Raw genomic sequence first — 14,526 nt, 5'->3', positions numbered from 1 at the left:
ATTAAATAAGACAATTACTAGTCCTAGGTTAGTATCATGTTATCATACTGATAGAGTATGTACTCAAACAATACCAGCTGTTATTATTACTGCTCATTCTGGCTTAACTGCCTTTCTGTGCTTCCTGTTCAGGCCCTAATCACTTACTTTATGCCTCAAATTTCTACCAGCTCACCACACTGTATGTCTCCCTTTGTTTCAACGGAGAGTGTGCTGAATCACCTCGATTCCAGTCACAGCAGTGGGATTTGTAACCGGTGGACGTTTGTCTTGTTTTCTGTCTTTCCACCACCTTTTGAACACTCCTCTAATGGTTGGGAAGTTTTCTGCTTTATGAATCCCTTCTCCCCAAAGTAGAAGCCAGATAATGTGCTTTCCCAGCTACCTTTGCAGCTAGGGCACCAGCATGACTGTGGTTCTGCCAGTCAGACTCATCTGCGTGATAATTTGATTTGGAGCCGAGCAGTGTGGCAGATGGGGATGCAGAATTTACCATGTGGAGAGCAGGTCGGGGAGGCCTCTGGCTCTTGGGGGCGGCTGTGGTCGAGTTCTGATGTCTTGTCCCAAGTGCCATCAGTATGCACTGGGTGGTGCTGTGTGACTCGAGCTTCTGGTGTCAGCTGTATGGATACTGGAGCCACCCCTGTGAACGTTGAATGTCATCCCTGGCTCCACCACTGAGGACCCTGGCTCTCTGCATTCCCTGGAAACTCTATGCATTGCTAAGTCTTTAAATAATTCCTCTCTGCTTAAGATGATCATACGGGACTCTGCTGTTTGCAACTAGACACACTGACTGATAACACTCGCCAGTGGTCCCTCTGTCTATTTTCTGCCACTATTATCTATTCTTCACACCACAGCTAGAATGAGCTTTTGAAAACTCAAATCTGACCTTGTCACTGAGAATGAGTCCCCAAATTCTTACGTGACCCCCAGCATCCTTCATGATCTACACTGTGTGGAGGCGGGAGCACACCTACTACCATGCTTCTTGGGTTTCCACAAGGTGGAGGGCCTATTCCACTTCCAGAAGGGAACGAGGGTAGAAACACCTCCTGCCTTTCTCTCTAGCCGCTCGCTCACTTCTTCACGGGAGAGGGAGTGAACTGGCTGACTGATGACACCGTAGGAAGCATTTTTGCCCATGCGCATCCTGAGCCCCCTGGCTTTGCTTCTCAGGCCGGCCTGCCTTAGGCTGCACCCGCTCTCTTCTGCTTCAGGTGGTGAGCTCGGGGCAGGCCTGCTTGCAGTGACCTGTCATTTGTATGGACTCCCTGCCTGTAACTGGGGACGTGGTGGTGGTAAAGGTGGGAGCAAGAAGCTCCTTTTAACCTTCAGTTTTCAAGCCTTATCCTCCCATCCAACTTGACTAGTAAAGAAGCTGATCTTTTGCTCCCTGTCTTATTCCAGTGTATCTTCCTAGTTGATAGAGAACCTAAAAGGGAGAGACCTGTGGTTAACTGCCCTCTTCAAAGCCCGAAAACTTTGGTCACATCTCCCTCTTCTCTTGTCACTTCCCTGTATCTCACATACTCGATTGTAATGGACGCCCTGAGTGGCCATGCTCTCGCTCACCTATGGACCTTTGCACATTCTATTCCCTTTCTTACTTCTCCCCTGGATAACTTCTCCTTCCTGGCCATTCAGACTGCAGTTAAGACATCCCGTCAGGCTGGATTAGGACCTCTCCTTTGTGTTCCTTACCATCTTGTCTTGCTGATATCTTTGGTACACGTTTCACATAAAATTGTAAGATTGTAATCACCTGTTAATTGGTCTCTCGTCCCCATTAGGTTGTGTTTTATTCTCCTTTGCACCAAATTCCTGGCACATAGCTTGACACAGTATTTTCTGAATGAATGTATTAAGCTTGAGCTTCCCAAAGTGCGCATCATGGCCCAGTGGAAGGCCACACGGATTGCAAGTGTTCTGTAAGAGAGTGATCCCCTTAGCCCTTGGTTTCTACACATGTGCAGTCTTGGAATGGACAGAGCTCCCAGTTCCATTGCATCTGACCATGAATAACCTTGCCTGGGGTTCCTCAGGGGGAAGCGTAAAAGGAGTGGGGTTTGCTGATGCACCCTGAGGTTTCTGCAGTTGCTGAGAAAAAGGAGCGAAAGCCACTGCTTGGCCTCAGTAGGCTGAGGTGCTCTGCAGCCTTCATGTCTACCCCAGCAGCTAGCTCTCGAGAGTCCTGTTGCCCACTGTGGACGAGGGGCCCGTGGAGCTGTGGAGGAATTGGGCTTCCATGTGCCTATGGAACACTGCACAGCCCAAGGTGTAACCTTCACAAGTTGGAGGATGGGGAGTCCAGGGGGCTTCTGGAGAGTTCAGCTCTCCATAGTGGTCCTGAATCTCTCTCTTCATGTATGTCCAATACCTCTTCTGTTACCTGCTGATGTGCCCTATCGTGGCATCTAAGCTGGCTGCATGCTGACTGCTCTGACAATGCATGCCCATTCTGCACAGTAGAGCTCCCACAGTACTGCATTGAAACACTTGACATGAACCAGCATGAGTGGATATGCGATCCTTTTTCACGATTATGAGAATTTTCAACTTTACCACTCGTCAGTGAAAGATGAGGATGAGCTAGTAAATATAAATATATATATTTACATTTAATTTCAGCTATTGTAAAATTTTGAATGACTTTGAAAAAGTTTTACATTTCTTACTGCCCACTTCTGTGAATAGTTTTCTTTGATGGTGACCATCAGTTATTTTAAGAAATCAATACTCAAAGATCTTATCAGGAGGTATTTAGTCATTTCTCAAGCACAAAATCTAATATAAAAAGTTATATTCACAGAAGAAAGCTGAAGTTTTCTAAAAATTTAAATACTTTATTTGGAAGTTTAATGTAAAACCAGTATTTAAAAACTTTTATATTACAGACTATTTTACTTTCCTTATAATTATGTAGTGAAATGAGAGTACAATGAATTTTTTCCAACAAACCCTCTGGATGCCTCCAAATCCCCTTCAGTTTCCTCTGGTGTGCCATGCAAATATTAGCACTTTCTCGTGTGCCGTGATGTGAGGAAGGTTGGAAGTACTGCCTGAGCCTCTTCTTCCAGGAAGCCTTCCAGAAACACCCTCAAACTGTAATCAATCATTAAGTTTCCAAAGCACGTTTACACACCTTTATAATTACTCTCATTGTATGTTTGTGCTGCTTTGTTCTCTCTCCACTCCATTCTCCCCATGACCACCCCCATCAGATTGGGAACCCCATGAAGACAAGGACCTTATCAGTTATTTTCTGAATATCAGGAATGCCATATATGTCTGGGCTCCTCGACTCTGTGTCTGTCTGAGGATGTTCTCTGACCACACGTTCCCTTTGGCTGTTCTTTCTAAACAGCGTCTAGACCATTTCATTCCTAGTACACCAGGGTTAAGCTTTTCCCTGTGCTGCCTCCAGCCTCCATACCGATTGTATCAGTCAAAATTCTCAACAGCAACAAAAGCTGCCTGGATGAGGAAGCAGAAAAATAAATGATTAACAAAACGCAGCGTTGTTCGACCATGGGGGACCATGCTAGAGACTAAGCTCCCGGGACTAACTCCCAAACATGAACCAGTCAGTTGAGGAATCTGCTGGTGCTGCCACCAGGCACCAGATGCCACTTCTATGCCAGACACTTGCTGCTGCAGCCTCCCTTGCTGTCGCCCGAGAGAGAGAGAGAGAGAGAGAGAGAGAGAGACAGAGACAGAGACAGAGAGGGGGAGGGAGGGAGGGACAGAGAGCCCAGCTGCTCGCCTCTTGTGGGCACCAGCCACTCAGTCGCAGACAGGCATGGGTGCGTCTGATTGGTGGAACCAGGTCACATGCCTGGGGGGCTAGGAAGTATTCTCAGCTCAACAGAGGGAGGTGGTTTTTCTCCTTGCCAGACTACCGAAGTGGGGAATTCTCCAAACATTGACGTTGAAAGAGGAGCAAATGCTGGGTGGCCACAATGAGTGTTAAGTGTCCACTCTCTAGGTCCTTTCTAGGATGGCCTCAGAGCTTCACCCAGTCTGAGGTGCTGGGGAAGGGGTATGGGATCAAGCTGATGGCACCCTCTGGGAGGAGGACAGGGAAGCCAGAGAGATTCTCTTGTCCAGTTGAACATGTTTTCACCAGTTACGGATGATGTCAAAAATCAAGGGTGGGGAAAGGCAGGGAAGAATATTCATGTGGAATATTCAAGGGGAAATAGCTCCCTTTCTTTTAAAAGGCATCCAGAGCATAACACTGCATACTGCAGAGTGTTTCTGGAAGAAAACTAGGTCAAAGGGCCAGGCAAACTCCCCCATGGGCTCTGGATGGGTTACTTAGTTGGATGTCAAGTTCATAGACATCTGCCTTCATGACTGACAAGGACCTCTGACTACTGGTGTAGCCACAACAATCATCTTGCTCAAAGATCCAGAACATTTTGGCAGACACTAAATGTTCTTCCCCACAGGCAGCATTCCCTTCCATTCTACCTTGTCTTAATAACTCATGCTCTGACAGTGAGTCTGGGGTGTGGGATAGGAGGTAAGACAGAACTGTATCTCTGTTTTAGTTCCAACACTTTCTGCCAGGAAGCCTTATTTCTTTGGGGTGCTGCTTGGCTCTGTTAGGCTGGGAGGAGGAGCAGTCTGGGAGTGGGCAGACATCCCGTGATCCCTTCATGTTGAGGAGATCTACCTCTTCATCATGTGCAGCAGGGCCCCTGTTACCTCCTTGTTCCGAAGGGTGTAGATGATGGGGTTGAGCATGGGTGTGATGACTGTGTAGAAAAGGCTGAGGATGCGGTCCATGGTGACAGAGGATCCTGCCCGGGGCTGGATGTAGGTGATGCTGGCCGTTCCAAAGAAGAGGAAGACCACAAGCAGGTGGGAGGAGCAGGTAGAGAAGACCTTGTGGCGGCTGTGGGTGGAGGCCATTGCCAGGATGGTACCCAGGATGCGGGCATAAGAGGTGACAATCAGAGAGAAGGGGATCATGATGAGGATCACTGTGGCTGCCATCACAGAGATCTCGCTCCTGTGCTTCCCAGCACTTGCCAGCCTCAGGACCGGCAGGATGTCGCAGAGGAAATGTGGGATAATTGGGTGGCTGGGGAAAGGCAGAGTGAAGATTAGGGAGGAATGGGTGGTGGCTGTGATGATGCCCATGAACCAGGAGGTACCCACCATGGCCACGCAGACCTGCCAGTTCATGAGGGTGGAGTAATGTAGGGGCCTGCAAATGGCGGCGTAACGGTCGTAGGCCATGGCCGTGAGAAGGCAGCACTCTGAAATGCCTAGAACAATGAAGATGTACATCTGGGCTGCACAGCCCTGGAAGGAGATGGCCCGGGGGTATGGGGAGGCCAGGTCAACCAGGGTCCTGGGCACAATGTTGGTGGTGTAGATGAGCTCTACCACCGAGAGGTGGCGCAGGAAGAAGTACATGGGTGAGTTCAGGGCAGGGCTGGTCTGCGTGAGGAGGATGATCATGGAGTTACCCAGAAAAGTGGCCAGGTAGGCCAGAAACACCACCCAGAACAGGGGACCCTGCAAGGCCCTGAGGTCGGAGAATCCCAGAAGGAGGAATTCAGGCAGAGTCTGATTTTCCTTAGCCATTACTCCAGGTTAGAACCTATGACACAGACAAGAAAGAGAAGTTTGTATAAAAACAATCAGTATTTCTGTAATTTAGTAAAGCACTTTTTATACAGTCCCTCTCATTTCAGGTAGAGTCTCCACTTTACGGATGAGGCCATGGGTCTCAGAGGGATTAAATAATTTGCCTGAGGTAAAACCCAGAGAGGGGCAGGCCTGGGCCTTGAATCTAGGTTTCTTGACTCCAAATTCCATGCATTTCCCACTGTTCTCTATGCTCTGGGTCCTGTGTTCAGGGTCTGACTCTCATGCGGAGACCCTAGTCCTTCACTTTGGATCTTTCTCCAGTGTCAAGATGGAGCAGCTACTATGTCCTGGGCCCCTTTGTAATCCTTGGTCTGAAACTTGAGCCTCAGAGAAACCATGCAGCTCCCCCACTATGGAATCAGTCAGGGACTGTCCCAAGCTGGTGTCTAATGATCTCCACGGTGGGCTGTGGATTGAGAATGTCATGCAGTGTTATGACTGTGATAATACTCCCCAGTTGTATGATGCTTTGGGATTCCACAGGAACGCTTTCTCGCAGATTATCAGGTTCTGGCACCTACTCAGTGAGGGGAGTGTGGCAGGGCCAGTACATATTTTACTTTGCTCTCCTCTATCTGGGCCCTTGTCATCGACTACACCAGCTGCTCTGTTTCAGCACACTCTGTTCTCCCAGGACTCCCTGCGTTTCTGCAGAGTGTGCCCCCTGCAGGGAATGTTTCTATTCATTCTATTAAAATCCTACTCATCCTTCAAAGCTCAGCTCAAATTCCACCTCTCCTATGGCAGTTTCTCTGCTCCTCATGGTTAGAAATGATTCCCCATGGCATTTCGGGATTAAAAGTGACCTTAAGTGTCACATATTTCAGTGGGACAGTGCTGGGATCATATCTACAATGTCTTAGAAGGATGCTGTGCAGTGTCTGTGTGAACATCAGCGGCGATGGGGAGCTCACCCTCTATTGAGGTAGCCCTGTCTAATTTTGCCCTCCTCTGCCTATAAGAAAAATCTTCATCATATTGGTCTTTGCTAAATTCTTAGTCTAATCCTCTTGCTGTGTCTAACCCCTCTTGCACCAGACAGTCCTTCAAGTCTTTGAAGAAAGCAATTCATCCATGTTCTCATGAGACAGTACCTGTGGCGTGGTCCCAGCACTTTCTAGAGAACAATCTCCACTGTCAGATCCTGCAGGACAAGCTGGGGAGGTGGTGGGGGGCGTCTTTTTTAACAGCCGCTCTGGTCCCTGGTCCCTGCGAGGCATGGCGCTGAAGAGCTCACCATCCATTAAATCACTGGATCTCCACCATCGCTCTCTGACACAGAAACCTTCATTTCCTCCATTTTACAGATGAGGAAGTGGAAGTCCAGAGAGTGTCAGTAACTCTCAAAGTCACACATCTAGCAAGTGAGACAGTTGGGGCTCAAGTCCAGGCCTGCCTAACTCCAGAGCTGTGCTCTTAATCACTAAGTTATCAACTGTCCAGGAGGTTAGCTTAATCACCAGAACAACTAGTATGGCACCTTGTGCATGCCAAGTGTTCAGCTAAAGGTTTGCTAGATGAATGAATGAATCCCAGTTATAAAGACCAAGGAATGAGGAACAGGAAGATTAAGTGATTTCTGCAAAGTTAGCCAGCTAGTGAGACAAAGATGGGACACTGGGCTCAAGCGTTTCAGAAGTCTGGGTTCCCAGACTGGCAGAACTTTCATCACCCCCATTCACCCGTGTGTAAGATTAGCCCAACCACCTTCATCTTCAGGCAGGAGTGTCTCAAACTTCCTGCCTGTTGCTCAGAGACCTAACCTTTCTCCTACACTCGCTTTGCCCTCTCACCATATTTTTTCACCTTAAGTCATTTGCTCTATAGCTTACAATTTTGAGAGTGCTGTGTGCTGGGCATTTTGAAATATCTCAGTTGACTTTGTAACAACTCTGGAGATAATTGTTATTTCATCATTGCAAGAAAGGAACCAGAGGACTGAGGGTTTAAATGACTTACCCAAGATCACATGATTAGCGAGCAGCAGAACCAGAATTGTAGCTTGGAACCTGAGGTTTCAACCACCCCACCTACTGTATCTCCAGCGAGGCCTACGCCCTCACCCTATACTTCTGGGAGACGAACTCACATCCATTCGGTTTAGACAGGAGTATCTGAGCCCATTGGTCCTCCTCACTCCTGTCAATAACCCTGCAGATGCCCACACCACTTGGATAACCTATGGGATGGATCTTGCTGTTTTCAAATTTTTAAAATGTTATTTGTGCAATTAAAATATTTAAGAACTATTTGGAGTAAAGTCATCTGTGGCTTCGCCACCTTAGTTAAGTTCTTTTCTTACTTGTATATTGCCCTCGAGTCTTTGTCCCCCTGCAAACTCATTTTACACACTTGTCATCATAGTGTATATGCCATTTTGTCTTTTTCTTTCCTTTTTAATGCTTGCTCAAAGCATTTTGCCATGAGATCACACAGCATTCTGAGTGATCCTTTTTAAAGTTCTTGTAGTAGGCCATTGAGTTTCTCCACTAGCATCTAACAAACACTTCTCGTATCTTGCTATTTAAGCTCTTCCATTTTTTTTTTGCTACTTTAGATAACAATGCAAACAATATCTTTGTGTATGTCTCACTTTGCGTCTGTTAACTTATTCCCTTAGGATAAATTGCTAGGAGTTGGATAATAGGCTAAGGGTATAGACGTTTTTATGGGTCTTGTCATGTAACATATATTTTTGGATTTCCTTTAACTGGACATGAGTGGCAATCCCGCCATTCCTTCCCTGAGTAAAGCTGGATTCATCTTGACCCTGTCCTCACCGAGGCCTCACCCTCCATGCCCACCTCATCTTCATCACACTGTGAGTGTCTCCTCACTCTCAGTCCTTTAATTACCTTTGCCCCAAGATACCATCCGTGAGGGCGGAGAGAGAAGTTTTTCCCCAGTCCTCTGCTCTTTTCTTCTTGCTTCCACAGCTCCCATTGTCCCTGTTTCCGCTCTGCCTCTGTTAATTTCCCTCTTCAACTTCTCTTATCTCCCGTACATCCTCATGTGGTTGGGGCAATCTTCAGGGACACACTGGCCCTGAGGCCACTGTTATGCTTTTCAAAGCTTCCACAGAGGAACAGAGAGTCCTTCTGGGTCACAGAAAGGACTTGAGACTCTTTTTTAAAAAAACTATTTTTAATTGTGGTAAAAAACACATAATATAAAATTTTCCATCTTAACCATTTTTTTTTGGCACAGTTCAGTAGTGTTAAGTATATTTGCATTGTTGTGAAGCAAATCTCTAGGACTTTTTCATCTTGCAAAACTAAAACTCTATACCCATCAAACAACCACTCCCCATTTCCCCCTCCCCAGGACTCTTTTTAAAGCAGGCTCCCCTCCCCCAATGTCTTAGTGAGACTGGCAGATGGATAAATTGATCAGCTAATGGATATGTGGATGCAGTGACAGATAACCTGTGGATAACTGACTAGATGGACAGTGCATGAAAGGACAAAGGTGTGGCTGGCTGGCTGAATGACTGGTGAGCTCAGAGAGCCCTGAATGCAGGAGGTGAGGCTCTTAAAGGGGGACTGGTCTAGAAAGCATCTCTTGAGGGGTAGATTTGTCATCTTGGGGGCAAGAAAGCTGTGATTCTGGAGCCTACTGGGGGAGGTGGGAAATGGGAAGACAGCTTTTATGAAGTCAGGGAGGTCTTGGGGAGCACAGCCAGGCAAACCTTTGTTCTTTCAGATTTTTTTTGGCCTGAAGTATTAATGAGAGTTGTGCAGGGTATAGTGTGTGTGCGTTTGTGTGCATGGGTGTGTTGGGGAGGGTATGGGGCAGCAAAAGAGGATGCAGGCAGCTCCATTCGTGGGCTCTGAGATGGGGACCACCAACAGGTACTTGAGAAAGAATGTCCTAAGTTTTCATCAGACACAGACCATAGACAGTATAGAGGCTATGAATGCCCAGCTGATTTCCATACCACTGGTAATCCCACAGACCAGCACGCACTGCCTCACGCCCCCATCCTATTAGACACGCTGCAAACATACATATCACACTATCGCCACACTTACTACATGGTACTGCCCACCTCTCAGCGGACCCACTTGCTAACACTGTGAAAGGTTTGCATGCTCTGAGTGTATACACACTTGCCTTTCTGCACTACATAAAGTTGTGTCTGGGAGAAATTGTCCAGGGTTCCCTGTCTCCTTCTCACCCCTTCTCCAGGCTGGTGGCATCTGAATTACACCTCTGCAAGTGCAATAGTGACTTAGGAACCCTCACGTGGACAGTTTTCTCCCATGATCAGGAACACCTATTGGCTCCCAGCCCACAGAGAGAGGGCCCTGATACACCCTCTGTTCCTTTTCCCTTTCTATGCCTGGCAGGGTCTGGCCTTGTCAGGGAAAGGCCCAAGGCTACCCAGCACTGTGTGGGGCACTTACCTGGGGGAGATGGAAATGGCCACTCAGCTAGGGCAGGGCTGCTGGGCACGGGCTTGGGCTCTGCTGTTCCCCTCCTCCTCTCTAGAAGCCCAGGCCTCTGTGGTGCCCACAGTTATTCTCCAGCTGCTGTCATTCCTCCCCCACCCTGGGGGGGTGGGGACCTGGGAGGCCCTGACTCTTGGGCTTTCTCTGGGTAACTCTGAGCTGAGGTAGTGTCATGGGTCGGGTGATTCTGCCTAGGTCTCCAATGCCTGCTGTATCCTCTTTCCTCCCCTTATCTCATTTCTCTTGGCCAACCCATGTCCTTCTCACCTCATACCTTGTTCCCTCTCCTGGCTAACTTCCACCTCCTCGCTCATTGTAAGGTCTCCTTGGTCACAAATGGCATGAAATTGAAGGATCTCCCTCCCTTATGTCTAGAGTCTCACCATGGCAAATTCATTCCTTTGCCTGAAATCTTGGCTTCCTGTTAAATGTAGATGTTTCTGGAGAATTCTAGAAGTTAACAACCGTGAAGTAGGATTTAGTCACATTGATCTCTAGATTGGTTTGTGTTTTAGATGCAAAGTATTCCAGTGAAGTCATTGCTTGTCTGGTTGCCAGGGCTCATGGCAGGGAAGACAGGGTTTCCATCAGCTCCAGTCTCTCACGTTACTGCAGACGTACTTAGTGGGGACCTTATGCAGAGAGTCAAACCTTCTGAATGTTTTCAGTCGGGGAAAGGTGGTGAAGTTTGGGAGTAGAGCAGAGGTGTTGCCTGGAATGGCCCGGGCCTTGCCCTCAATTCCTGATGTCCTCTAGTTGACACTTGCCGTCTCCACTTCCTATCTCCCATTTTCTCCATTTGTCTCTACAAGTCCACTGATTCTTTCTTATCAAGATCATCTACAACCCCATGTTGCCAAATCCAATGGTTAATTTTCAATCTTCCTCTTACTCAATCTCTCAGCAATATTTGACATATCTGATTCCCTCTCCTCTTGAAACACTTTCTTTTCTAACTTCAGTGACTCCTAAACTTACATCTTTGGCCCTGCCTCTCCTTGTGTGTACAACTAAGTATCTCCTCTTTGATGCCTTAGAGGCATCTCAGACTTACCACGCCCCAGTAGAACTCTTGTTCCTCTCCCAGTTTCCTCGTTGCAGTAAGGGGCGTGTTACCACCCAGTTGCTCACAGCAAAAATCTAGCTGTCCATTTTTTTATTTTTATTTTTATTTTTTTATTTATTTTATTATTATTATTATTATTATTTTTTAAAGATTTTATTTTTTCCTTTTTCTCCCCAAAGCCCCCCGGTACATAGTTGTGTATTCTTCGTTGTGGGTTCTTCTAGTTGTGGCATGTGGGACGCTGCCTCAGCGTGGTCTGATGAGCAGTGCCATGTCCGCGCCCAGGATTCGAACTAACGAAACGCTGGGCCGCCTGCTGCGGAGTGCGCGAACTTAACCACTCGGCCACGGGGCCAGCCCCTTATTTTATTATTTTTTATTAAGGTTATGAAAGTTAACATCCTTGTGAAATTACAGTTGTACATCATTATTAGTCATGTTGTAGGTACACCACTTCACCCCTAGTGCCCTCCCGCCGCCCCCCTTTCCCCTGGCAACCACCGATCAGTTCTCTTTGTCCATATGTTAACTACAACCTATGAGTGGAGTCATACAGAGTTCGTCTTTCTCTGTCTGGCTTATTTCACTCAACATAATACCCTCAAGGTCTATCCATGTTGTTGTGAACGGGACGACTTTGTCCTTTTCTATGGCTGAGTAGTATTCCATTGTATATATATATATACCACATCTTCTTTATCCAATCATCAATTGCTGGGCACTTAGGTTGGTTCCATGACTTGGCTATTGTGAATAATGCTGCGATGAACATAGGGGTGCGTGGAACTTTTGGAATTGCTGATTTCAGGTTCTTAGGATAGATACCCAGTAGTGGGATGGCTGGGTCATAAGGTATTTCTATTCTTAACTTTTTGAGGAATCTCCATACTGTTTTCCATAGTGGCTGCACCAGTTTGCATTCCCACCAACAGTGTATGAGGGTTCCCTTTTCTCCACAGCCTCTCCAACATTTGTCACTCTTGGTTTTGGATATTTTTGCCATTCTAACAGGTATAAGGTGATATCTTAGTGTAGTTTTGATTTGCATTTCCCTGATGATGAGTGATGATGAGCATCTTTTCATGTGTCTATTGGCCATCCGTATATCTTCTTTGGAGAAATGTCTGTTCATGTCCCCTGCCCATTTTGCAATTGGGTTGTTTGATTTTTTATTGTTAAGTTGTGTGAGTTCTTTGTATATTATGGAGATTAACCCTTTGTTGGATAAATAACTTGTGAATATTTTTTCCCAATTATTGGGCTGTTTTTTTGTTTCAATCCTGTTTTCCCTTGCCTTGAAGAAGCTCTTTAGTCTGATGAAGTCCCATGTGTTTATTCTTTCTATTGTTTCCCTTATGTGAGGGGTTATGGTGTCCAAAAAGATTCTTTTGAAGCTGATGTCAAAGAGTGTACTGCCGATATTCTCTTCTAGAAGACTTATTGTTTCAGGCCTAATCTTTAGGTCTTTGATCCATTTTGAGTTTATTTTAGTAAATGGTGAAAAAGAGTGGTTGATTTTCATTCTTTTACATGTGGCTGTCCAGTTTTCCTAGCACCATTTGTTGAAGAGACTTTCTCTCCTCCATTGTAGGCCCTCAGCTCCTTTGTCAAAGATTAGCCGTCCATAGATGTGTGGTTTTATTTCTGGGCTTTCAATTCTGTTCCATTGATCTGTGCATCTGTTTTTGTACCAGTACCATGCTGTTTTGATTACTGTAGCTTTGTAGTATGTTTTGAAGTCAGGGATTGTGATGCCTCCATCTAGCTGTCCATTTTAATTCATTTGTTTTTTTAACACTCCACATTCAATTTCTCAGCAACTCCTGTCAGTTCTGCCTCAAAAATTTAATCCCAAACAACCACCTCTTGTCATCTTTACTGCTAAAATCCTAGTTTAGCAAATTGTCTCTCACTAGGACCATTCCTGTTCTCTACACTGTGTCCAGCCAGATGGTGTGATTTTCTCCAAGTGCTAGTCAGATGACATCATTCCCCTTCTTTAAACCCTCCGATAGTTCACTGGCTTCTCATTTTAGGTAGAATAAATTGCAAACTCCTTCCCTTGATTTGTAAGACCTGATTTAGTCCCTGTGTATTAAGCCTGTCCTTTTAGTCTGACGTTTTGATGTCTGGGGCTTTACTGACCCTGGGTAGACTGCCCCTCCTAGGGTCAGCTAAGTCCCAGAGATAACAAATGATGTACCTGCAAGCATGCCTTTCACATGCAAACCAACCAATCTAGAGTCCACACCCTCAGCCACCACCCTTATTGGCTTCCACACTCTGGGGTACTACTCCCCTTCCCTAATCATTCCAGGGCCAGGTGCCAGACAACTAAGATAGCCCCTAAACCCAGAGCCCGCTGAAATTATTCAAACTAGCTAATCCTAAACCTCCCTAATCTGCTTACCCTGCCTCACCCATTCCTTCCCATGAAAACCGCAATAAAGGCTCTTGCCCACATTGCCTCTCGCTCCTTCTGCCTCCTGATGGACCCTGGTGCTTCTCCATGTGGCTCTGAATGGTGTGGCATGCTCCTCTCTCGTGGAAACTGTGAGAAACAAACTATCTTTGCAGTGGCAATTGTCTCCTGACCTGTTGCCCCCTCCATATTCGAGTAATAATAAAACCTACATTTCAAAACACCCTGCTCTTGTCTTCCTGGTCCACTATGCTCCAGCCACACTAGCCTTCTTTCTCTTCCTTAAACACATCACATGCTTTGCTCTTGCTGTTCCCTGTGTCCAGAGGCTCTTACCCTAGATCTTCTCACAGATGCCTTCTCATTATTCAAGCGTCAGCTCAAATTTCACTCCTTTAGAAAGACTTTCTCCAACTTCCCTACAGTGGCACCATATCTTGATCACCCTATTTCATATTCTTTATTGCATGTATTTGGGGCAGAATTATAACATTTACTTTTTTGTTTGGATATTTAGTATTTGTCTTCCCCGGAAAGTGTGCTCCATGCGGGCAGGGACTTTGTTTTATTAGTAGCTGTTGCCTCAGAGCTTAGAGGAGGAGCTGGAAAGTAGCTTAGCAGAGGTGCTTTGACAGGTATTACAGATTGCTCACTCAATTCCATTCCAACTCTTTCACAGCATGGCTTTCTGTCTCCTGGAGTCTAGGAAGGTAAAGATGACATTTCCCAAACTCCCTTATTCTACTCGTGACCTAGTTTCCACCAAGCTGAAGTACCCGTGTGAGATACGAAAGGCAGAGAAGTGAGGCAGAGGCTGTGCTTCTCTTGCTTCTGCTGTTTCTCCTGAAAATTCAGTTGTGGTTTTACAAGGCAATGGGAGCAGAGGTCTCAAACATTGTGGGTGTCGAGTCAGGGTG

General features: G+C 46.4%; 2 protein-coding genes across 4 annotated transcripts in view; one reads left to right on the top strand and one right to left on the bottom strand.

Moving 5' to 3' along the window:
- Nucleotides 1-14,526, top strand: part of OR6C319 (olfactory receptor family 6 subfamily C member 319) — a 137,666-nt gene that overhangs the window by 16,440 nt on the left and 106,700 nt on the right. The window lies entirely within an intron of this gene.
- OR10P1 (olfactory receptor family 10 subfamily P member 1) lies at nucleotides 2,829-8,758 on the bottom strand. Of its 3 annotated transcripts, XM_070269187.1 has the most exons (3): nucleotides 8,526-8,758; nucleotides 6,765-7,027; nucleotides 2,829-5,620 (listed from the first exon to the last, which is right to left on the bottom strand). In XM_070269187.1, exon 3 carries the CDS (start codon nucleotides 5,602-5,604, stop codon nucleotides 4,681-4,683), a length of 924 nt encoding a protein of 307 aa, XP_070125288.1. In that variant the 5' UTR covers nucleotides 5,605-5,620; nucleotides 6,765-7,027; nucleotides 8,526-8,758; the 3' UTR covers nucleotides 2,829-4,680. The 3 variants fall into 3 exon arrangements, with proteins under 3 accessions (XP_070125288.1, XP_070125289.1, NP_001378009.1); XM_070269188.1 differs by lacking the exon at nucleotides 6,765-7,027; NM_001391080.1 differs by lacking the exons at nucleotides 6,765-7,027; nucleotides 8,526-8,758 and having other exon boundaries at nucleotides 4,681-5,604.

Source organism: Equus caballus, chromosome 6 (genome assembly GCF_041296265.1).
Source record: "Equus caballus isolate H_3958 breed thoroughbred chromosome 6, TB-T2T, whole genome shotgun sequence".
NCBI classification, from domain to species: Eukaryota; Metazoa; Chordata; class Mammalia; order Perissodactyla; family Equidae; genus Equus; species Equus caballus.
Note: the sequence above shows the minus strand (reverse complement) of the source record. Positions and strands in the feature narration are given on the sequence as shown.

Coding starts and splice junctions, on each gene's coding strand:
- OR10P1 (XM_070269187.1), bottom strand. CDS start 5,604: ATGGCTAAGGAAAATCAGACTCTGCCTGAATTCCTCCTTCTGGGATTC.